This window comes from Mesocricetus auratus, unplaced genomic scaffold (assembly GCF_017639785.1).
Source record: "Mesocricetus auratus isolate SY011 unplaced genomic scaffold, BCM_Maur_2.0 Super-Scaffold_100004, whole genome shotgun sequence".
Taxonomy (NCBI): domain Eukaryota; kingdom Metazoa; phylum Chordata; class Mammalia; order Rodentia; family Cricetidae; genus Mesocricetus; species Mesocricetus auratus.
In genome coordinates, this window is record NW_024429189.1 from 101,124,516 (window position 1) to 101,149,833 (window position 25,318).

Sequence of the window (25,318 nt, forward strand, 5' to 3'; positions counted from 1 at the left end):
AACCAGCAGAGACAGCTGATCTGAACAGGGGGGAGCTCTTGGACCACAGACCAAGAGCTGGGAGACCAGCATGGGACTGATCCAGACCTCCTGAGTGTGAGAGTCAATGAGAAGGCCTGGGCAACCAATGGGGCCCTGGGCAGTAGATCAGTATTTATCCCTAGCATACAAATGGACTTCGTGTGTCCATAACAAAAAGAGGGATGATCTCTCAGCCTGGACTCTTAGGGAAGTGCCTGGACTCTGCCCTGAGCAAAATGACAGACTCTGGATATCCCCTATGTGGAAGGAAGTGGGGATAGGGTGGGATGTTGGGGGGGATAGTGAGGGGGTGCAGGAGGAGGGGAGGAAGAGGGAACTGGGATTGACATGTGAAGCAAGCTATTTAAAATTAAGGTAACAAAAAATAAATAGAGAGAGAGAGAGAGAGAGAGAGAGAGAGAGAGAGAGAGAGAGAGAGAGAGAGAGAGAGAGAGAGAGAGAGACGGTGTGTGTTCTAGGATAACAGTATGGGAGCCTAGATAATGTCCATGTGAGTGACAGATGCAGGAACTAGAGTAGTAAGGCGTGGTGGGTGTCCTATTGAATTTGCCTCACTTTGATCAAATCTCCTTGCCATGCCACCATTTTTCCACTTAACAGAACATCTTACCAAATGCTAAATATACGTACTTGGATAGGAGATTGAATAAAAATGTCCCTCAGAGGCACATATATGAATACCTGGTACCCAGCTGATGGCACTGTTTTCGGTGGCTGTAGAACTTTAAGGGAAGAGGCATGGTTGGTGAAAGTAGGTCACAGAAGGGTGGGCTTAAAAGTTTGAGCCTGGCCTCAGTTCTGATACTTCCCCCTCTCGTATTTTTACTAATCCTTTGAGAATTCTATACAATATGTTTTAGGCATATTCAACACCTCTCCCTCAATACTCTTTAGGGCTACCCTCACCTACCTACCCACCCAACCTGGTTCCTTTTACCGTTTTTTATTCTAAAAGGAAAAAATAAAATTTGTTACCCAAATTATTTTGGATAAGTAACCTGCTGTGGTATGCAGCCTCTCACCTTGCATACTGAGATTTTGTCTGGTTTGAGCTTGCCCAAGTCCTATGCACGTAATCACAGCTACTGACTGTCCATACGGGCAATTTCCATACTGTGTCTAGAAAACACTGTTTCCTTGTATTCAGATATCACTGTTAGCTCTCACATCTTTTGGCCCTCCTCTTCCTCAATGATCCCCAAGAGGGAAATGTTAGATATGTCCCATTTAGGGCTGAGTACTCCATAACCTTCTATTGTCTGCACACAGACTAGTTGTGGGTCTTTGTGTTAACTGCCATCCACTGCAAGAAGCCTCTCATAAGGGTTGAGAGATGTACTAATATTGGGTATAGTACTAAACTATTAGGACTCATTTTAATACTGTGCCCATCTAGCAGAACAATAACAACAGGTTCTCTCCTAGGACCAATGACCTACTTATCCGCAGGTTCCTGGCCCCCCAATAACACTGCCAGGTAAGGGGGTCCATATCAAGGAACAGGCCTTAAATTGAATCAGGAAATGGTTGGTTACTCTCACAACACTGGTGTCACTATTCCACAGTGGATGGATGGATATATATATATCCAGGACAGTCACTATTATAGTTAACAAAGTATACAGCTGGGTAAGACGGATAATGAATTTTCTCCTCCAGTGGCATGTACATCACTTTCAGTACTAAGAAAGCCAGCCAACAGAAATGAATTCTCCATGTTTTGTGACTCAAGTCTGTGGTATCTTCAGCATTAGGCCTTATCATCAAATTCTGGAGAGTAACCAAGAGCAATGGCAATAGCATGCATGTTGCAGGTCTATGGGATCCCACTGGCCAACAACTCAAAGGGAGGTAACTAGGTTTTTCTTTGTTCAAATATGGCTCTTATTAAGGTATGGTCTCCCTCTTCTAGGGTAACTAACTCGATTTAAACTCTTTTTCATATGTATGAACATACATTTTAGGATGCTTCCGTAGTAGGTTTCCACAAGGCATTTTTCAAAAAGGTCCTTAGAGTTAGTTATTCCTCTCCACAGGCCCTTCTCTACCCAGACCTACTATCCCCAACCCCATTACATCAGTTTCTTTCTTCACCTCTACAATGTCACTGGTTGGAAAGCCCATTATCACGGCTAGAGCCCTAGCTGTCAGCCTACCCTGCAGTGGAACTGTGAACTGAAGTAAATTCTTCCTTCCTAAAGTTGTTTTGGAAGGCAGTTTCCAGCTCTTGATGTTTTAAGAGGTATTATTCAGCTCTGAATTTAGGTATAAAAAAAGTGTATGGAACAGTTTATGCCTCACTTGATGAATCATTTTCATTACTGGGTTTAAGTCCTGAAGTATGCCAAAATGACAGAGGACGGTAAAGGTCCCTCCGTCTCTGTGCTGACTCATGGATGTATTTTTGAACTTGCTTTATGAATACCTGCTGCTTTACCTTACTTATGATGCTGGAATGAATAAATTGTGAGTGAATAATGTGAAGTTTAAGTACTTCTGTGTTGTATTATATACCTTTTCCCCAAAACAAAAGATTAAAACACTTAAGAAACTTTCTAATGAGTTTTTAAAGTACAAAAAAATTATTTGCCTCTGAATCACTGCATTCTGGGTCCAACACTGCTTAGTATTTGAAAGCATTATCTTATTTTTAATAAGATTCACTTCAAATTTCTTGTATAAGCTTATCCTTCAAAGGGTCTATTTGAACTTCTAAAGAAATTCTACAGTACTGTGGTTTTCTTAAGTAATTATTACTGAAGACTAATGACTAAATAATTACTAAGGACTAGAATTAATGCAGTTGTTTTTACAACCACAGACAAAGAATCCCATCTGTTTACTCTGAGTTCACAATAGCTTTAAAGACCATTATGAAAGATTGGAGTTGTGGAATATGAAACTACATAGGTAGTCAATTACAAGAGATCATGTTTTGCTTCAGATCTTTATGTTTCTGTTTGCTTAACCATGTTACTTCAGGTCAAAATACTGATACTTGCTCAATGTTATATATTTTCATTACATAAAAGTATATTACTATTTTACTAAAAATATTTTAAAATATCAATTGATTATTTTACCAGATAACTAAGTTAGAACTATTTTGCTACATATAGATTTCCTATTTGCTACATATATATTTGAATGATGGAACAAAGTGAAATAATCATTAAATAAAAGAAATAAGGTCATTTCTGAGTGGTCAGATCAAGGACTCAATGAACTCTAGACATGTGAACATGGTCTCAGTCAAAGCTGCAGTGGTTTGGAGCTCACCTGTATTGGAGGAGATATACTCTTGAGGAATTCAAGATCAAGCCCATGATCCCTTTCACACACATCCCAGAGTCCCCTTAATATCTTTCTTGCATGGAAGCTTCTTCAGTGGTAGTCAAGGCTTCTTGTTTCCTTTTACAGTCTGTCTCTGAATATCTACAAGACCTAATCTAAAAGCCTCCTGCAGGCTTCAAGAAAGGGACCTTATGGCTGTATATCATCTCACTATAGTTTGCTATGAACATCTCTGGATATTGTGCTAAATGGAAGAAAAGATGAGAGAAGAGACATCCCCATCTAGATCACAGGAGATCAAACACACACACACACACACACAGGAGCTGCTACAGAATTTTATATTAAGTTTTAGTTATATTAGCCTTAGTTAAAAAACAAATAAGTTTAAAGCACTTTTAGAACTAGTAAGTAAGTAATTCAAACAATTACATGAATGATAGCACGATGGTGTTAAGCTTTTTCTACAGAGAAAGAAATGGACATATTAAAAACTAATGGCATATTAAAACTAAGAAATAATTAAACATTTGGCCTAAATAATTGTTCTAACACTGAAGTGACTATGTGTCACTGTATAAGCACATACAACAGGGAGTGCTTTACACTAGTGGGCACAATTCCTTGTTTTGTAACAGCTATACAACTCCATCACTGTAGTACAACCTAATCAAGAAACAGTAGATACTTTATTCATGACTGCTTAAAGAAAGCTTTATTTACAAAACCAAGCCCCTCTCAAGCTACATTTTGCTGCTTCTAGACACACAGAATGATTTTCATTCCTGCCTAGACAATCTTTGATGTATAAAGAGATTTTCCAGCTGGGCAGTGGTGGCACACGCCTTTAATCCCAGCACTCGGGAAGCAGAGGCAGGAGGATCTCTGTGAGTTCGAGGCTGGGCTGGACCGACAGCCTCCAAAACAATACAGAGAAACCCTGTCTCGTAAAAAACAAAACAAAAAAAAAAAAAAAGAGAGAGAGATTTTCCAAGGGAATAATGAGACAAAATAAAACCATATCACATAACCATCTTTGCTTTTATAAGGACCTCATCACCAATCTAACAAAATTATGATTCTGAGACAGTAGCTATGGGTACCTCTTCAAATTACACCTTTCTATAAACACATATTACTATGATGAATCAAAAATGAGGGGAGTAGTTTTATGGCTCAAGGAAAGCAGAATTATGAAAGTACTTGTAAATTTTCATTTTCCTATTATTTAAAAGCTATTTTCTATTCTTACAAAAAAACTATCTTCAAATTTAATAACTGTGTAAAAGTACTCACCCAAATCTTGCCAGAGATGCTAAAAAGACCAGCCATTCCAGACATCCTAAGAAAGAAAGGAAGATCCTAGTCACACACAATCAAAACCTAGCAAAGCTCATGCCAGGGCGACACCTTACTGAGTCTAAACTCCTTGCTCTCTCTCTCACTCATTCACTTCAATTCTCCAAAAGGTTAGATTTCAAGGTCACTTTGGACCACTCTGGTGTAAACACATTCCATATCCTTGGCCCCTTATCCCTTCATCATACAAAAATTCACAACTATAAACAGCATGTCCTAGTGACTTCTAAAGTGAACACTCAACACTGTCCAATCTATCTTTTGAGATGTAACTGCCATAATTATAATTGCTCATTTGCTTTTTCCTTCTTTCAATTTTATACATCCTCCTCACCTACATCACACTCACCTACATCTTTTGAACTGAGCAACTCTGCCCCTCACATGGCTCTCAAGCTTCAGAACAAATTCTCTAAAGGGAAGTCCTGTCTTGCAATTTCTTTAGTAGTATGTCCTGAAACTGACTCTTTTAGAAAAGGAATCCAGCAACATCATAGCCCAGTTTGGGGCAGAGTTCATGAGTCCCTTCCTCTCCATGCTAGAAGAATGTTGACTGAAAGCCATGACCTTGATTTTAAGCATTCCTAAGCTATCTCACAGAGTCTCTTCTTTTTAATATTTTCATTAAAATATAATTATATCATTCCCCCCCCTTCCCTTTCCTCTCTCCAATCCATAAAATGCCACCCATACTTCCTCTGAAACTTATGGCCTCTTTTTTCATTTGTTTTGTTTTTTGTTGTGGTGGTGGGTTTTTTGTTTGTCTGTTTGGTTTTTTGTTTGTTTGTTTGTTTGGCTGCCTACCAGAATCTTGATATAGGAAATAACAAGGTCCATGAAGTATTCAACAGGAATCCCAGAGATCTTTTTCTTGTAAATGTTCCTCCTCATGTTGACCAATTCTATCTTCAAAATCAGTTTTAAATTTACTCATTTTTTTTCATCTCAGCCACTGATACCCTGGTACAAGCTGCTTTTCTTAGGCTGGGTACTGTGAAAACCTCTCTCCGTACATATTCTTGTCCTTTCCAACCTCTCCTCATAAGAGTCAATTTCTTTTTGCATGTACTTATAAAAAAAACAATCCCTGCTGACTGTGGTCACAGGTCCTGTACAATCTATCTTGAGTCTACCTTTTACTCAACTTAGGCTCTGTTCCTTCCTTTCACAGTGCTCCCCAAGACTCGTTAACACTCTTTCCCAAATTGAGACTTCTGTGTCAGTACAGTGATTATGCCAGTTCCTCTCTCATCTGGGTCACAGTTCCTCCTATCCTGAAAATCCCACCCCAATTTTCCTTCAAAGCAACCTCCATTAATACTTCCACAAGGTAGGCCCAAGACCCAAGTTTTTCCAGCCTAATATATATATGTAATATTAGCTTTAAGTTACCTACCAAAGGGAGTGGAGAAAGCAAGCTTATCTAATGAAGTCATAAAGTCATAAATACCTGTCTCCTAGAACAGTATCTAGCATAAAAATCAGTATTCAGTTATTTGAAGAATGAAATGCCAGAGGTGAGCTACTTTTAGGGTAAGCTCCATATTGCCCGGGCACTAACACAGGTGCATGTGTTAGATGAAATATTACATTATGTTGCTTCTATGGTATTAAGGACATTTCTTACATCTTTATATGCAAAATAAAACTACTTACTAACATGACCATTCAAAATTAAAGCCAAATGTGCAATAAGTTCAGCCTTATCTACCTTACTAAATATTATCAAAAGCTATTCTCCAAAACATAGTGCCAATAGCCCAAAACACGATCAGTTATATTTTCAATGTAAAATACAAGAGTCTTTGAGTGAACTATAATTAAAGAAACATCTATCCTTCCAGTTAATGGCAACCAGCACTCAATACCACATTTATAAAGAGGAAACAGTTGGCATGGTATGTGCAAAAGCTGGAGGAGCAGTTTTCTGTTAATACATCCCTCCAATCCAGCCATTCAATTCCCACTACACCGAAACCACTTGCAGTACATGTGGGTCACAAAACCAGAAACACTACATAGACCAACTATAGGTATATTCAGTCTAGAAAAGAGAAAGGAATATGAAGAAAAGTCTAAACGTCTAAGGTCTACACAGTAACATGGACCTATTACTTTACATATAGCACTTTATTGATAACTTACGTTAGAGAAGCTGGGGACTTCCAGCCAGTCAGAGGCTCAACTGATTGCCATTTCTTCTCTAAGATGTAATTCTGTAAGTCTTCATAGATACCTGGGCCACGGTATCGGCGGAATATCCCATCTTTTGCACTATAGGTTATAAAATCAAGTAGAAATTAGATAAATCAAAATAGGTATTATATAATAATGATCAAAATAACTATTGATCTCATGTAAACTCAAATGAAAAAAAAAACTGTAGCCAGACATAAACAAGACGGCAAGTGTTATTAACTCTAACCTAACATGAATGGGAAATTCTAAAACTCAAAGCATTAAATATTCTCTTTCATCACTATGTAATCTGCAACTACAAGCTAAATTTCTAGCAATATTTAATCAGCAGCTCATTTACTAGCATATTTGCAACCAATTATTTTTTATTTCCTCTAGTAAAATAGCCACTATTATCATATTAACAAATAATGTATCCACATTTCCAAATTGATGTCCTCCGAGTCTCTAAGCACACACCTCACATCCACCTCTAAGCCTTCCTTTTCTCAACTTCTCAGATCAGATAGGAGTCACAGAAGAGCCTACACATTCCCTTTTGTTCTTCATTCCTAATGTACTACTGTGTGGAACTGATTCCCATGATGCCATTGAGCCTGTGTGGCCTGTCCTGAATGACCGCCAAGTGCTGAAACAATGAAACACTTTCCTACCATTTCCCCTTCACCTCTCACTAGCACAGTTCACCCCCGCCTACTTGATCTATCCCCCCACAGTGCTGAAATCTAATCTTCACAAGATCATAAAATGAATAAAGCTTACTGAAAAAATGCTGGGAGAGTGGTAACAAAGAAGCGGCCGCTCAAACCTAGGAACAGCAGAAACAAAAACAGTTAAAATATGAGTAACTTAAGTACCCAAGTGTGAAAAAAAGCATGCTCAGACTACTGTCATGATCATATGAACACATCACTGGAATTACTCAATTACATTAATTACATTTATTGATTATCTTCTAACTTAAGGGAAAAAACTTTAGTCACTTTTACTTTCAAATACCTTCCAATTACTGGCACACACATCCTTATGTTCCAGGCATTACCCCAGAATTTTTCTGGATTATTTATTACTTGGTTTGGTAGTCTGAAAAAAAAAATGGTCCCCAAAGGGAGTGGCACTATTACGAGGTGTGGTCTTGTTGGAGGAAGTGTGTCATTGTAGGGGCAGGCTTTGAGATCTCTTTTCTCAAGCTTCACTCAATGTGGCAGTCAGTCAACTTAGTGTTGCCTCTGGGTGAAGATGTAGGACTCAAAGCCAGCACCATGTCTGCCTGCATGCTGCCATGCTCCCCATCATGACGAAAATGGATTAACCTCTGAAACTATAAGCAAGCCACTTCAACTAAGTGTTTTCTTTGTAAGAGTTGCTGTGGTCACAGTGTTTCTCACAGCAATAAAAATCCAATACGCCGGGCCATGGTGGTGCATGCCTTTACTTCCACCACTCGGGAGGCAGAGGTGGGTGGATCTCTGTGAGTTTAAGGCCAGCCTGGTCTACAAAGCAAGTTCCAGGACAGGCTCCAAAGCTACATAGAGCAATCCTGTCTCAAAAAGCCATAAAAAAAAAAAGAAAAGAAAAGAAAAAACAAAACAAAACAAAAGCCCTCAACTAAGACACTTGGTTATGCAAGTTAAAAGAATATATTACAAAGCAGTAAGATCAAAATTTATGCCTGGAGTGCCAAGACCCAGAAACGTAGTATAGAACAAAACACAATTAGTGGGGGAAAAAATGTCAACATAATGATCCCTAACTATACTCTGCTATGCTAATGAATTGGTGACTATCCCAATTGTCATCAGAGAGCTTTCATCTAATAACTTATGGGAACACATGCAGATACCTACAGCCAAACAATAGGGGGAGCTTGGAGAATCTTGCTGAACAGAGGGAAGAAAGATTGTATGAGCCAAAGGCGTCAAGGACATCACAAAGGAATCCACAGAAACAACTGAACTGGATTCATAGGGGCACACATGACAAGATATCCAAGAGGAGCCCCAGTAGAGGCTCATTAATAATAGTACAGTAGATGTCAGAGACCTCCAACCAGGCCAATGACTACTGACAATAACAAGGAACAGTTACAAGAAAAGATGAAAGGACTAAGAGGTAAAACTTTGTGAGTCAACCAGCCACACTATAATTTTCAGGTGAGATTCGCCTTTTTCTGTGTGTATTTGTTGTTTTGAGTTTTTGTTTTTGTTTGGTTTTGGGTCTTTCTTTTAAATTTTGTTTTGTTTTGAGGAGGTTGCAAAGTGTCAGGGTGGATGGGGGGACAGGGAGATGGGGGGATCAGGATGCATGATGTGAAACCCAAAAAGAATCAACAATAAAAGTAAAAAAAAAGAAAAAGAAAAAGAAAGAATGAGAGGAAGAATGCAAGAAAGCTAGGCACATGTAGTTAAGAGCAGGATATTTTGAGTATCTGGAGGGAATACAAGGGAAGATGAAGGGTGGATGTACGTTTCATCATATAAATATATGGAAGTCTGTAAGAACACATTCTTAAAAGTAAAAATAATTTAAAATATAAGCCAGACCTAGTAAGGCATGCTGTTAATAATCCCAGCACTGCAAGTTTGAGGAATGCTAAGTGTATATACCAAACTTCACACCAGTCAAAGCTACAGTGAAGCCCTGCCTCATAAAATGTAAAATACATAATATAAAGACAACTGTACTATTCCATTCCACAAAGACTTAAAATCCTAATTGTATTATATATGCAATATATGTTTTATATATACATATATATAATTTTGTATATTTCTAAATTTCTAAATATTGTACAAGAATCATACTTTTTTGTTTTAGTAAATCTTTACTGAACATATGTAAAGGTAAATAAAGTAAAATTGTCCTTCATTCAGCAAATAGTTCCTAAAAAGCTTCTTTTGTTTGAGGAACTGTGTAGTTACTGGAGATAACTGGATAAAGAATGCAGGCAGTGTTCTCACAGAACACAGAGAAAAAGAGTTTTGCTAATCACAATCATTGCCTTAGAGAGACATCATACAAAAAACAGCAAGCAGCAAACCTGACTCACAATGACTATAAAATAAATGTAGTCTGTCCAATAAATGCAGTTTGCAAATCAATTATATTTGGCAGGGTACCTGTACTAAGTGAAGAGAAAGAACATAGCATGGAAAAATAACATACATCCTTTTAACACTTAATATTTCTGCCTACTCTCTTGCTGAATATGGACAAAATCAAATACCTATGCAAATTAAAGGGTTCAAATTTTAAATCTCTTGAGTCACTTGAAATTTGATACATTGAAGCTTTGCTTTTAATAACGTGGACAATCTGCTTTCATCATCTTTATAAAAGAATCTATATTTACACACTACTTATGATTATCTCTGCTGAGCTTGCTGACTTTTCAGGTTCTCTCACAGAACGAGGGGTAGGATATCCAGGCAATTCTCTCAGTCAGTTGTATAGAATTCTGCCCTACTTGCGTGGTGCCTTAGGGAAGGGCTAGAGCATACAGGCAGGAAAGGACTAAGGAAATAGACTCTACCACACAGCCATGAGGGAGTCACCATCCTTGCAGTGGACAGACCTTCGAGTGTGGCTACTTTGGGGTCATCTACACCCCTGTAACCCTTCACCCATTGCTCTGTAAGGAAGTCTTATATTAGTTCCCCTTAGGTAAACTTACATAGGTCAAACTTTAATTAGTCATTGGGATCTTACAAGGCAGTGAGGGGTAGGATTTTCCTAGTCCCACCAAAGTGAAAATTCTCCTGACACACAGATGTAGTCAGGAGACTATAACCAAATAAGGTTGAATTTGGGAAGAACACCACCGTTCCTGCTAGGGGTAGTAAGGTGGGCAGCTGAATCTAGAGTGTTGAGAGGGTGGAGCATTTGGAGGGGCTAATTTAACAATAGTTTTCTGTTCCCATGTGGCATGTGGTTGGTGTGCCTTTAGGAGTGGGGTAGTGGCATAGTCAGTCTAAGGGTAAAGAGATATGTCACTAAGGTTGAGGCCAGCAGAGCAAGAGATATCCATGATAGGATAATCCAGGACGGCATTCTTCTTGTGGTGTGGCATGTCTGCATGGTAAACAGGTTCTGCTGGGTATGAGAGCATGGGGTGAAAGCTCCTAGAAGCCATAAAAGTATTAATTAGGAATCTTAGTACTAGAGGTGAGTTATCTCCAGAGAAGTTGTTAGCCATACAGGTACCAGAGGCTCCTAAACCAATAAAGACTTGTCACCGCTGTTGGTTTCATTACAGAACTAGATGGTAAAATGCTAATGCTGAAGACTTCATAGTCTGGGTTGAGGACTCTGAGACATAAGGCTAGGACTAAGCTGGAAATGTGACTTTCCCACAGAATAGCTTTTATAGTGCTTGAAGGTGCTACTAAAGCAATCTTTCTCAGTTGTGGATCCTGCACACTTTGTAATCGAATCATCAGGCAATATGTGCCAGACACTAAACCAGTGACACAAGAAGTTATGGACAGAACAAACTTTCTGAATGAACTTAAGACCTGATCCACAATGAGAAATTCGCATCTGATAATTGAAACTTAGACAAAAACCTATAGGCAGGGAAGTCATGGGCCCTAGCGGAGAAGCAGCTGCTATTTTGCTTTGTGAAATGAATATGTACTGCCCAACATACATATTGTTGTAATGTATACAATGAGGTCATTACTTCACTCGGTGTCTGAATGTTTTTTTTTCTTTTCCATTTCCCTTTTTTTTTTTTTGTCCTTTTCCTCACAATTTCCCTGTCTCGGAAAAACAACAACAAAAAACAAAAAACAGTTATTAGTTTTCAAGATACTTTCTAATAGAAACAACTTGACCAAAACTACCACAGAATTTTGAGATTCATTAAAACAAGTTTAAAGTAGAAAAAAAGGACATTAATTCAGAATATATAAGATTTTAATTTATCAGAAAGTGTATCTAAAGCTCATTTTAAATAACTAAAAGTTTAGAGGAAGGACCAGATGATGTCAGAGCTGTACTATGATAGCAAAGGCAACAGCAATCAATATCTGAGGGTTAGACAGCCTAGATAAAGGAGTATACAAATGGAGATCTAAGCCAAATATAAATGTATACAAAAATATCCAGCAATAGTCTCAAAACGGCATTATTTAATAGTTCAGTCAAACACTGACTTTGTAAAAACTAGGTATTAAGGATGATCCAGGTAAGATGTCCTCTCTACATCGCTTCTTAAATATCTAGGCTTTTCATCCTACTGGCAAAATTTTTACACCAGGAAAATTTCTAAGTAAGCAGTTGCTAAACTTCCCCCTCTAAAGACCACATTTACAGCCATACAGTGGTGGTGAATGCCTTATATCCCAGCACTCAGGAGGCAGAGGCAGGTGGATTTCTGTGAGTTTGAGGTCAGCCTGGTCTATAAAGCGAGTCCCAGGACAGGCTCCAAAGCTACACAGAGAAACCTCTCTCGAAAAACCAAACCTAACAAACCAACCAACAAACAAACAAAGACCACGTTTACAGTACCTGGTTCTTGAATGACATCTACCTTTCCCACACTGATGTGGAGTGTTTCTCCATTCTTTGCAAAAGTCTCCCATTCAGAATCAGTCTGCTGGCAAGATGGACACCACGGGGCATAACTGCAAGACCAGAAAACTAATCAACACAAAATATGTTGAGTAAAATCTATAAACAAAATTAATTGAATATTTGAAAATGAATCCCTAACTAAAGGGGAGAATAAAAGCAAGCTATCCAAAGTCATTTGACATAAAACAAAAGTGTATTTCCCTCATGATTTTATATACAAACTTTAATTCTATTGAAAAAATTTGAGAATATTTTCAAGAATTATCTTAACATATAAGACATTTCCTCCATGTGGTTTTTATAAATGAATCAAGTTTTATCCCTTTCCAGGTAGCTTTGATCTGTGAAGCAAATATGTTCTGAGTGCCCAAAGTAAAATAACTTTCCAGGATGCCCCAATACCAGCTACACCAATTCCAAATCTCTCAGAACTATAGATGTGATAGGCAGATACCAAAGACCTGTCACTATTGGGTCCCCTAGCATGTTTCCAAGTATGTAATTGTTCTTAACTTTTCCAAAAAAGTAAGAGCTACCCAATACTTTTTGAACAGAAAAAGATAAAAATATCTGTGCCTTCAAGCCATAACTCTGCATTTACATGTACTTTTCAGCTGGAAACAATCAATAACATTGTATATGGGGCTATAGGAAAGGGACAACTGTGCTAAGCCTAAGAGAACAAACAGTCAAGAAAGGGTCAATAAATGTTCCAATCTACCAGGGAAAGGGTATATGTGAAGAGTCTGGCACTGAGTAAGAAGAGGGTGAAGACACCTTACACAACCTCAAAGAAAAGGAAGGCCTAGGGAGTTAACATATTGGGTAAGAGCACTGTTGTGCAAGCATGCAGACCTGGGGTTCACATCCCTAGACCATGTGAAAAAGAAGCAAGAGTGGCTGTGTGTGAGGATGGCCCCAGTGCTACTGGGGATGAGAGACAAGGAGATCCTTGGAGCTTAGAGTGGTCAACTCCCCCTCCAGGTTCAATGAGAAACCCAGTATCTTCAAGGGAATAAAGTAGGCAGGACTCGTTCTCAAAAATGAGCAAACAGTAAAAAATACTATAAGAAAAAAACACCTGCAAATGACTGAGATTGTAAAGCTGAGATATTTTTTCTTAGTGTTGAATATGAAAGTATCAAAATGGGAAGAATGATTTTCTACTTGTAAAGGGTGTGGACAAAATAATTTCCCCAAAGTAATATGTTCAAATTCTAGCTCTGGTAACTGCAAATGTGACCTTATCTGGAGTAGGGTCTCTGGGCTCTGACACAGAGAACAGAAAGAATGCATACAATCATGGATGCAAGGGTTGTAGCTAAACTGACATAAGAAATACACAGGCACACACCAGCAACGAAGAGCAGCACAGAAGGGACACTCACACAGAGTCTCCAGAGAAAACCAACCCTGAAGGCCTTTGATGCCCAGAACTACGAAAGAACGTATTTCAGTTATTTCAAGCCTTCTATATAGGATTACATTCCTATGCTCCTAAATGTTCTTACAGCAGCCTGAGGAAACCAATACAGAAAAGAAGATAAAATTTGAAAGAAGGACTTCAATGAAAAATAAGCTTTACATATATTAGAACAGTGGTTCTCAACCTTCCTAATGCTGTGACCCTTCCTTTAATATAGTTCCTCATGTAGTGGTGACTCAAAGCTGGCAGAATACTAGGGCTACAGGCATGTACCATTCCCAGCTACAAGTCCTTTTAAAATCTTATTGTATAAACATTAACTACTACTCTAGAACACAAGGAGAACACTAACTGAGTTTGCTGAATAACAGAAAAATTAAAATAATGAAATTGAGAAACATTTTGATCATTTACATTATTTTAAAAATGGGTAGGGATATTATCCAAGACTAATTTGAAGTTCTTATTTTAGGAAAAATACTAACCATTAGGACAAATCCAGAGGAGAAATTTTACTAAAAATGCTTTTATTCATTAAAAACAGGCAAATGTTTTTCTGTCTTGGTTCTAATTTATTTTATCAGTATTTTATAGCACACTCTCTTTTCTGAGGTTTTCTTGTTGTCACAGAAATCAGCTGGACAACAGATAAAGGTAATTTACTTAGGATTTACCTTAACATACACTCAGCAGGACCTGTGACAATGAAGACATAAGATACACTAGGCACACTTTTCTACAACAAAATAAATTAAATTACAGTATCAACAAATGATAACTGCACCAAACAAGTGTGTATAGAAGACATCTCACAGCAGATGCCCTGGTCCTCTGGCTCTTAAAATCCTCCTGTTACCTATTCTGTGATTATCCCTGAGCCTCAGATATAGGGACCGTGTTAAAAAGAAGCTTCTTTGATAAGAGGTGAGTGCTACACTTACCTGTGGATATAAGAGTTCGTATTTAGAATACAGTTAGAGATTATACCGCTTTGGAGAGTGGCAGTAACAGACTTTCCTTTAGAATCCATCAACCACAGGTAATTGGATAGGTTGACAGCAGTAGGCATAAATCCCTTCCTACTAGTGAGCCTTAAGTCTAATTAGATGGTTGATAGTTACTCCCAAGATATTGGTGCTATTATTCTATCCTTGGGGCTATCTTGACATGCTGTCATTGTGGTAGTCTTAGCCTTACAGCTGGTTAGGACTACTGATTTGCTTTTCTCTTCTGGCAGCTTGCATAGCACCTTCAGATACTATGAGAGCTAATGCTGAGGGAGGAAGCTTGTAGGTCAGTTCCAACTCTATTCTTCCCAATCCTATGTCTGAAGTATTTGGTGCCTTCAGCAGCCTAGTCTTACCTTGAAGTTGTGGAATACAACCAAGGCCAAAGACAACTGTCTAACATTTTAATCATACATGTAAAGAATAAAAACTTGAGCTGTATGAAACCCCTAACACCTGCTCAAGTGAAGGAACAGTATGTTCCCAGGCATAATGAACTTCCTAAAGGCAATGACTGCTTTTCCCTTTGTACCTAGGACAGAGACTACAGGACTGAGCCACAAAACAAATAGATAGATAGATAGATAGATAGATAGATAGATAGATAGATATCAATAAAAAATGAGAGACAAAAGGCTCAATAAAAGAAATAATTAAGTTGCATTACTTATTCATTCATTTAGTCAAAAGCCACTACTACTTGCCACTTAATAGTAAGACTCCAGAGTTAATCAGGGAAGAAGTAGATTTTTGTTCCTTTATATAAAGTTTACACTGCAGTGGAAAAATAAACTATCTAATGCAAAAGTAAATAACTAAATTCATACTTAGCAGTTGTAATTAGAGCCATGCTAGATACACAAGGTATTGTAAAAGGGGGGTTTCCTGCAGGGAAGGTAGGACATTTATTCAAGTGGTAAGGACTTTCAAAATTGAGCCAGCAACAAGGTCTGTCACCTGCAAAACTAAAGAAGAAAACATGGATGGGTCCCTGCTTCCTGAGGAACAGGGCCTTCCCTTATATGATCCAGAAAGCCTAAACTAGAGCTAGTCGATCAAGCATTACCTTATACTAAAGAACTGTCCAGCCAAAATGGTGTCATATTTAAGACCACTGATAAACATCTAACGAAAGATGAAGTATTCCGTTAGGTAGTTACTAAAGACTCGACTCTACTCATACTACCTCTTCCGGAGCACAACAGACTGACAGGTCCCTTGAAACCAAAGTTGTACCTCATTTACTTTCACTTTCCCAGATCCACAGCCCTGAACCTGAAAAATGGCAAGAAGCAACCATTTAGTGACTACCTTTTACACATTCAAATGACAAAACCCAACAATCTGCTACACTAGAGGAAATGCTGTTTGACATGAATAAGTCAACATCCTTTCTACAGGTATAAGAACAACACTGGAAAGACAACAGTAAGTTTTTGAGATCCTACAGAAATAAAAGGCATAGAGCTATATAAACAGGCATCTAACCTCAGTTTTGAAACATAAGCAGCCCAAGAGCAAAGTCAGAAGTCAGTCTTTACAAAAATTAATTTCCTTTACAGAAGTCAATTTCACTCAAAATATATTTTACCAGGCAACATTATAGGTAAGCAGATCAAAATTATGCTACATGATGTCTAGACAGCTTAGACATTTCTTCAGATGTGGGGAGGTCACACCAGAATAGCCCAGAGAATGAACATATTGAGGTTTGAAAACAAAATTGACACCAGAACTAAAATAAGAGGATTGTCAGGGAAGAGGGTGGGAGGGCAGGGTAAAGGAGGGAATACAGAGACAGGTAATACTGAAGACCTTTTGAAAAGCCACAAGGAAATCTTCTACTGTAGAACAGACATGAAAGGAATTTAAATGAAGTCACCATATAATGGGGAGACAATGTCCCAACTAAACATCTTATACCATGAAGTAAAACCTACAATGCCACACACAAGAGGGCTACATCTTTTGAGTCACAGGCCAAAGGGGTCCCAGAGACACTCCCAAACATCAAAGACTACTACTGTCAAGACTACTGGCTACCATCCATAACATGCTTCTAAAGACACCACTTATTTATAACATCAAACATGTAGAAATTGATCTGGTGTCCAATTAGAAGCTTCACCACCACCGGCTAGTGCTCATGGTGTTGGAAGGTACTTTGCATACTACTGGAGAACTGTCATCATCAATAATACCTGGCCAAAAACCCTGAGACCTACAACAGCAACCTGCCTATACTGGTGCAATAATGGAACAGACATTGTACAAGTAAATTCCACTTTTTAATTGGATCTAAGGCCCACTCCATGAAATAGAACCCATTCCTGACATTCCTAAAGTGGCCAAGAATCTCAGACTATATAGGTCATGGGCCCTATGGGAAACCTACCATTATTATTGTGCTAAAAGAACACAGCAATAAAATGACTCCTAATGACACACTGTTATACCTGTACATCAGAGCACTGCTCATAACTCATCACAGAAGCTTCTTCTTGCAGTAGGTGGTAATTAACAGAGACCCACAACTGGACAACATACAAATGAAGAGACTTGGAAAATCTCAGCCCTAAATGGGATGAATTTACCAAATCCCTCCCCTCAAGGCTTAGGATCCATGAGGTCCAGTGGGGGACTGAAAGAGCCAGAGGTGGTAGAGGAGTCTAAAGAAGGAGTGTCCAGAGGAATCAGTGATAGACACATGAACTCACAAACACTGTGTCAGAATGCATAAGACCTGCACAGGTTCACACTAGACAAAATCTTATAATGGAGAAGTGGATACAAAGTCTCACCCCTAACCAAGAAATTTTTTGCAATTGATACCTGCCAGGACAGGGAAAGTGTTTACTCCAAGGAAGTGTCACTGAGTATATCAGCCACATTCCACGGTAGACCCTATAAAAAATAGACCATCTTTTCAGCACTTTCATGATATTTTTTGTTGTTGATTTTTTTTAGTTTGTTTTGATTTTCATTGTTTTTTGTTGATTTTCTTGTTTGTGTATTTTTTTAAAGAGAAAGAGAGAGAGAGAGAGAGAGAGAGAGAGAGAGAGAGAGAGAGAGAGAGAGAGAGAGAGAGAGAGAGAGAGAGAGAGAACATGAAGTTGGATGGGTAGGGTATGGGGAAGTGGGAAGGATCTGGCAAGATGGAAGGAAGGAAAAACTATAGTTAAGATATACTATATGAAAAATAGTTTTAAAAACTTAAATAAAAATATAAATTATAATGAAAAAGACTGTTAAAAAGTAACATTCCAGAAGCCAAGCAAATGTTAAAAAACACAAGTTACAAAGTAATTAAGTAAAAGCAATATAAAGGAACAGAAATAACAAAAAAAATAGCATCAGAAGGTGTTTAAGGGAAGCAAGCATTTGTAATGAGACAGAAGAAATGGGGAGTAAACACTGTAAAAGTATACATGAAAATAAATGAGAGGAAAGCAAGAATGCACAACAAATGCAGTGTTAAAGAAATTTAAGTAGAAGTGAAGTCATTTTGCAGCTTTGTAAAAACCTTTCTGTAAAGAGAAGCCTTTTCCTTGCCAGCAGCTTGGTTTTTCACCCACCAGTCGCCTGGGCTCTGCCGCATTGTAGTCCCCAAATAACACACAAGATGCTGTATTAATTATGAAGCTGTTGGCCTTGCTTGTTTCTTACTGGCTAGATCTGACGTAAGTATTTATCCCATAATTGCTAATCTAAGTATTTTCTCTTACCGGAGAAGTTTCCGGGCTTCTTAGCCCTATGGCGGTTACATCTTGACTTCCTGTGTTTCTCCTACCCAGAGTCCTCCTGGACTCCTAGCTCCACCTATCTTGCTTCCCCATTGGCCAACAGTGCTTTATTGACATATACACAGGACTTCCCCAACACCTTTCAAATTAAAAATGGTGAATTATCATACATTCATTTTAACTGGTATTTCTCAAACAGATAACTTTTAAAACTGGAATTCAATTCCAAGGACCACAAATATTGGCTCCTTAAAAGGCAAAGAAAATATAACTAATTAAATTTTGCAATAGGTTTTCATGTCTCAAAGTACCAAACACTACTAGGGTTTAAGAGCAAATGATTAATAGGATTAATACCAGCATATGCATGAATTGTGTTTCGAGAGAATGGTAGTTGTATGAATCAAGATACAAAAGCACATTTCCAAAGGAAGCATATGAAGAAATAAAGAACTATCATTTAAAATGATAAATTCTACCATTATGATCACAAAGTTTTCTGACATACTTCTTTACAGAAACCAATACATTTTATCTGCAGACTCCTAGTAATCTCCAGTTATAAGACCAGACCATCTGATAAAGCACTGACTGGGGATGTCACATGAACATGTATACTGCATGGATATTAGTATGTGCATGCATGTTTGCATATGGTTGTGCATACACCTGCATGGTTGTGAATGTGTATATAGGCCTAAGGTCAACACTGGGTATCTTCCTGAATTTCTCTCCACCTTATTTTTTGAGACAGGATCTCTCAATAAGACTGCAGCTCACCTGTTTACTAGACAGCACACCAACAAGCGCCAGGCATTCTCCCACCCCCGCCTCCCTCGTGCCAGGATTATAGACATGTATAGCTGTACCTAGTTTTTACATGGGTGTCTGGAAATGAACTCAGGTTCCATGCCTGTGAGCCATCTCTCTTATATGAATGGGGATGTGTGTGTGTGTGTGTGTGTGTGTGTGTGTGTGTGTGTGCTAGTTTGAAAGAACACTCCAAAATGTATTTATAGTAGTCCTACACTAGTTCTGAAAATACAAATATATTTTATATTTACAGGATGGAGTTTTTCAAAGAAGAATCAGGAATGTGATTCAATAACACAAGAAAAGTGATTTTTTTTTAGAAATGATATGAGGAGCCACAGTATCTCTTCAGAACCCATTTCTGAAATCCAGAAAAAAAAATGAATGTAGTAACATAAGTTCCTCCCTTCCTGTCCAACTATTCTGAAAGGTTTTTTTGAGATAGTGTCTCAATTAAAAATAAAAATATCATGCAGCTGGGCATATGGCAGGTTCCAGGAATGGATCATAACTGTCTAGGCTGGGGGCATAAACAGTAGAATATAAACCACCCACAAGAGCCAAACAGTAGTTGTTAGCCAGCACTGAATTAGAAGCTTATGGGGACTTCCAATCATCTCAGCTTTATCTTTAGTTCTTTTCCTTGCACAGCAAAAAAGAAGGTTCAAAAAGGAACCATTAAGGAGTTAACAGCACTAGATATAAGGAGACCTTTCTACTATGACGTCTTCACACTTCACATACAAACACACACTCAGCTCTAACCAGAAAACTAACATCTAGAAACACAACTGGACAAGGACCTTTGACATAACAGTAAATGGCTACAGAAACAGCTGACAAAAAAGCAGTCACTCAAAGTTCTTAAATACTGCACACCTGACATGGCTAACGCAAGGCTCACACCTTTAACTCCAGAGGCAGTGGCAGGATGACCTCTGTGGCTTCTGGTCATACAGCCAGTTCCTGTCCCGCCAGAAACACATAGTGTGACCCTATCTAAGACAGAAAAAAACTTTCTCTCAAAAAGAATATGACCACACTTTCATCCAAATAGGTATTCTTCTCCATAGCCTTAATGGTTTCACAGATTTGATGATCTAGCAGGAGCATTTATTTCATTTTGAGGTCTAAGTATCTCCAAAGTTTGAGGGAATAAATATGCACTATGTTCCTTAATTTATATATTTTACCCTGATCTCACAGGAAGGTATCCACACCACATGCATCTACTTGCAATCTAAATTGAAGGAATCAAAATATGGCCTTAGATAAATAAAAACGATACAATTTTAGGAGTATCTATATCCTCAATGTAAAACCAATTACCATACGGTAGTGACAAGTCTGTATTATCTGAGACTATGGGCCATGGGAATGTGACCTCATAAATTATGTTTCCAGACATTTTTCCTTTTCCTTTGATGCCCATGGAGTCTATGAAGCCTATTCAGATTCAGATTATTGTACCTTGCAACATCATCTTTCAAGTGATCACTTCCCTGATATTAATTTTAAGCTCCAATCAACGTAAGTCCTTTCCCTTGCCCCGACAGTTTCCCATAACTTTCAAACAAGACCACTTACTGACTTTTGTTGTTCAAAAGGGGTTATCTGTTGATGGCCTTCTCTTTATACCATTGGCACAACCCAATATGATACTGACTCAAAGTCCTATCTCTAAAAACACTGGCATCAGGGTTTAAATATCTTTATTTTTAAACCCAGCCACCCGTGTTTATGTTTTTCTCGACAATGACATCTCAAGGTCTTTTAAAAGGGAAACTGGTATTTCACACAAACCGATCTTCCTCCTCATGCTACAATGACTTATTTCAACACACACCTTACCCAAGTGTGTGGATCACTGAACGGCTGCTCCTTTTCTAGTATAGAAACACCTCTAAGCGCATATGGTTCCCTTCCTTCCTTCCAGACCCCTCCCTTTGGTAAGCTGCCTCCTCCATCTCTAAAACACTTTCTGCTAAAGCAATGCTGAAAAGTAAGGATGCAGGCTGAGCTTCCTCAACCGCAGCCTGATGGCAAGAGGCAATGTGCGCATGCTCACTGCGAAGGCCGCAGCCCGCCACCACAGGCAGGTAGGTGCTGGCAGGGGGCGTCGCGGCCCGGGTCTGGCCGGGACAGGACGGCTGGCACAGCGGGGCGGGTGGGCACACTCACAATTTCAGCATCCACTCGCCTTCCATCACCAGCGTCCAGTTGGAGGCGGTCATGGGCTGCACCCGGCTCTCCTCCACCGGCGGCGCGGCCTGCTCCAGGCCCTCCGCCGCTGCCGCCCCGAGCCAGGCCGCCAGGAGCACCGGGACATAGTAGCTGCCTGTCATGGTAGCTCAGCTCACTGAGGCAGGGAACAGTGACTGGGTATCTCAACCCAAGCAAGCGCCCTCCCAGAGGTCTGCGGCGAGCCCAACCCGCCTCAGCGACGCGCTCCCAGCCACGCCTGCAGAGCCGCCCGCTGCCCCTTATCCGCCCGCCCCGCAAGGCCACGCCCAGCCATCATGGCCACGCCTCCTGTGCGCTGCTGAAGGGTGGTTGCCAAGGCAACCGCCTGCTGTTTGCCAAGGCAACTACCGGCTCTTCCTGCTGCCTGCTCACTCTGGCTGAAAATACACAGATGACCCAATGCTGTTTAAGCAACGGCTTGCACCCTTTAAGCTGTCTGCTTCTCTAACGGGAAGCGTGGCCGGTGGCTAAACAAACCCATTCCCCCTTTCATGGTAACACAAGCTTCCAAGATCTGTGGAGTGGACCGTGGCCACTGGAGGGAGGAACAATTTAAGAGCTCTCTGCACGCACACACTGGAGCACCACCGCTCAAAGAGATAAAACTAGACTAATGATAAAACTAGATTATGCAGTCTTTTAAAAAAACCTTTTTTTTAATTTTTATAGACACTTAAAACATGTGTACTAACAAAATGAGTCAGTTCGTGAGTATTGCTAGTTGCAATGAATTTTTTTTTCTCAGCATTTTTCTCCAGCTACAATTTTGCCTCAAATCATAGCAGTGGTACACGATTTCCATATCTTTACAGATACACACTAGGCGAATCTGCATGCTGGGACCACCACACCCTGGAGATGCAAGACTCATTGAAATTAAAGGTTCCATGAACTTCTTTAGATCTCTAAATTGTAAAATTCGGTAGTGCAGTTAATATAGCGTGAAAAAATGTGTTTTACATTCCTAGAATGAAGCAAAGCTATGCAACTCAGAATACAGGTCAGTCTAGTCAGTAATACAGAAAAGATCAATTTTCCATACAGAAAGGTTGTGTGAATAAGATACTATGGTATGCACATCAAGTCTACAATGTCAGTAAAAAGTATTTTACTGTGCTTGTAAAAGATTCATAAACAGAAGTCTATCATTTTCAGTGTTTTTTAATGCAGGATATATGATTGATTCTCAAAGTTCTTATAATAGTATCTGATAGAAATTGCTGTTGACTGTGTTGACTGCAATAAAGATGTTATGACTGTGTTTTTAAATCATTACTAGCTATAGGCAGTAACATATTTATGCAATGACAAACTGGGTCTGGTGGTACAGATTGGGGATCCCAGATCCACGAGATGCTTAGGTAAGAGTATTACAACATGGGCCACTTAGGTATTGCCCCAAAATATTTAAAAGGAGGCTGAGAATGAAGCTATGTCAGAGAGCATTGTCCCACAAATTGATTTTTTTAAAAATCCTATCTTTTGAATTTCAGGTGGAAGAGGAGGAGGACAGTAACACACAACTCATCAAGGGTATGTGAGAGTGGCTTTGCCTGTAGGAGCCACAGACCAGGAAAGAGGAACAGCTGCCTTGACCCATGATGGCTTCTAGGGCCCAATGCTTCCTAGCCACAAAAAAAAATAGGCATAAAACATAAAACTAGCTTCTGTTTAAATATAGCTGATGGTAAAACCTGCTCCAAAAGGTAGCTGTGCAGATAATAGAGATATAGTTCACGTGGTATGACTCAGGAAAACCGGCTAATGTTTGTAGGCAACAGCATCATATAACATTTACAGGGCTCTCTGCTTTTCCTAAAATCAAAATCACTTAGATAACACGCAGTCTCCTTCATAACGCTGATGACAGAGTTTTCTCTTCAACCTGGTCCCGTAGCCCTTAGTCCCAAATAAACACACAGAGGCTTATATTAATTATAAACTGTTTGGCTGATGGCTTAGGCTTCTTACTAGCTAGCTCTCTCTTAATTATTAGCCCATAACTATTAATCTATATATTTCTACACAGCCTTATCTTACAGGAGAATGCTCAGCATCCTATCTTCCAGTGTTGAGCCAGGTTTGTGGAATCCCAGAGCCTAACCCAAGGAGTCAACACTCTTAATGCAAAAACAAAATGTTCCATTTACTGTTCAGCTGGCCAGATGGATCTCTTTCCATGGTGGAGGAAATGAGATGCCCACCAGCCAAAAAGAGAAGCTTTTAAAGGGGCAGACCATAAGGTTGAAGGCCACAAATTTCAGTTTCCATGGTTAATTAAGGTCATACAAAATACAGAGTAAAGCAGTAACTCTATATTTTAAACAAGATACATTTGAGTAAGATAAGACAGGGCATGAGGTTGCAGGGTTATAGGGTCACAGGGTTTGTCAGCTATTCCCTGGGCTAGGGGATCTTTACAACTGGCAGGGGACCTTTATGACCAGCAGTTAGCAAAGGAATGTTAACAGGAGTGATGGACAGTTACCTCCCATTCTCTGACAGCAGGGGCTCAGGCGCCAGCCATGGCACTCCTGATTTAAGGAGTTAAATTTTCCCTTTCTCTGTTTAGATTTAGGGCCCAAGTTTTACACTTTTATTAATTTTAATTTTTGGTCTCTCACCTGGTAGCTACACAGTATCTCTAGGCTCCTCTCAGCCTTCCTCTTCCCAGAATTCTCCTGGTCTGATAGCCCCACCTATATTTCCTTCCATGGCTACTGGCCAATCAGCATTAATTCATCAACCAATAAAAGAAACATGTATTAGCAGTATACAGAAGAACATCCCCCATCATAAAGCAACTTTGTTTTTGCCCACCATTCCCATAAGCCCCAGTGCTCCAGTAACAGAAAGCTATGTCTCATTCCCGAATCACACTGTGTACTTTGTCTCCTTGCATTTCCATTCTTCCTACAATCACTACTCTGCCTCCACCATCTAACTCAGTTCCAATTCTACCTCTGACAGACCTGGCAGAATGAGGTGCTAATTTCAAAACCAATAGGTCTTCTGTTTAGCTCTACCACAACTCTGTCCTATGCAACAATGACACTTCCTTATCACCCGCGTGTCCCCTGTTTTCTCCAAATCCTACTCAGACTCCATCCAAGGATGTAGTCTTACTTTGTGTCTCCTACATTTTAGACTCAAATTTTATAGTATTACCTGGCTTAGGAAGTTTCTGGCATGACTCCTAAGGTCACCCAATCCCTGATATTCAGAATCTCATGTCTGTCTCTCTGCTTGAATGAGGGTTGGGCTAGTGACTCACATCTAACAAAATTCAACGGAAATTGAGTTAGATCTTCAACAGTAAGATCACAAAACCCCTGGGACTCCCATCCTGCTGGCACTCACTGTTCCTCTTGCTTTCTCATTTTGATTTCCTGTTTAGGGAACTCCAAGAGAAACAATGGAGGGAAGCCTCAAGCCAACATCCCACAAGGAGCTGAGACCTCTGTACAGCCCAATGGAAACTAAACCTCAGGAACAGTCAGGTGAGTGATCAGGATGTGGTTCCTTCCCCAGGCCTTGTGAGAGGACTTGGCCTGATGAGTTACCCAGAACCTCAAGCTGAAGATCAACTGGACCTTTATGCAAGAAACTGAGAT

General features: G+C 39.4%; 1 protein-coding gene across 1 annotated transcript in view; it reads right to left on the reverse strand.

Annotated features, from left to right (window-relative positions):
• Window positions 1–21,934, reverse strand: part of Tmx4 (thioredoxin related transmembrane protein 4) — a 33,479-nt gene extending 11,545 nt beyond the window's left edge. Inside the window, exons 1-5 of the mRNA XM_005068678.4 lie at window positions 21,642–21,934; window positions 12,406–12,521; window positions 7,657–7,702; window positions 6,841–6,969; window positions 4,633–4,678 (exon numbers count right to left, since the gene is read on the reverse strand). Coding sequence (XP_005068735.1) covers window positions 4,633–4,678; window positions 6,841–6,969; window positions 7,657–7,702; window positions 12,406–12,521; window positions 21,642–21,805 — 501 coding nt within the window. The 5' untranslated portion in view covers window positions 21,806–21,934. The remainder of the gene's footprint in view (window positions 1–4,632; window positions 4,679–6,840; window positions 6,970–7,656; window positions 7,703–12,405; window positions 12,522–21,641) is intronic.
• Between the last annotated feature and the right edge of the window lie 3,384 nt (window positions 21,935–25,318).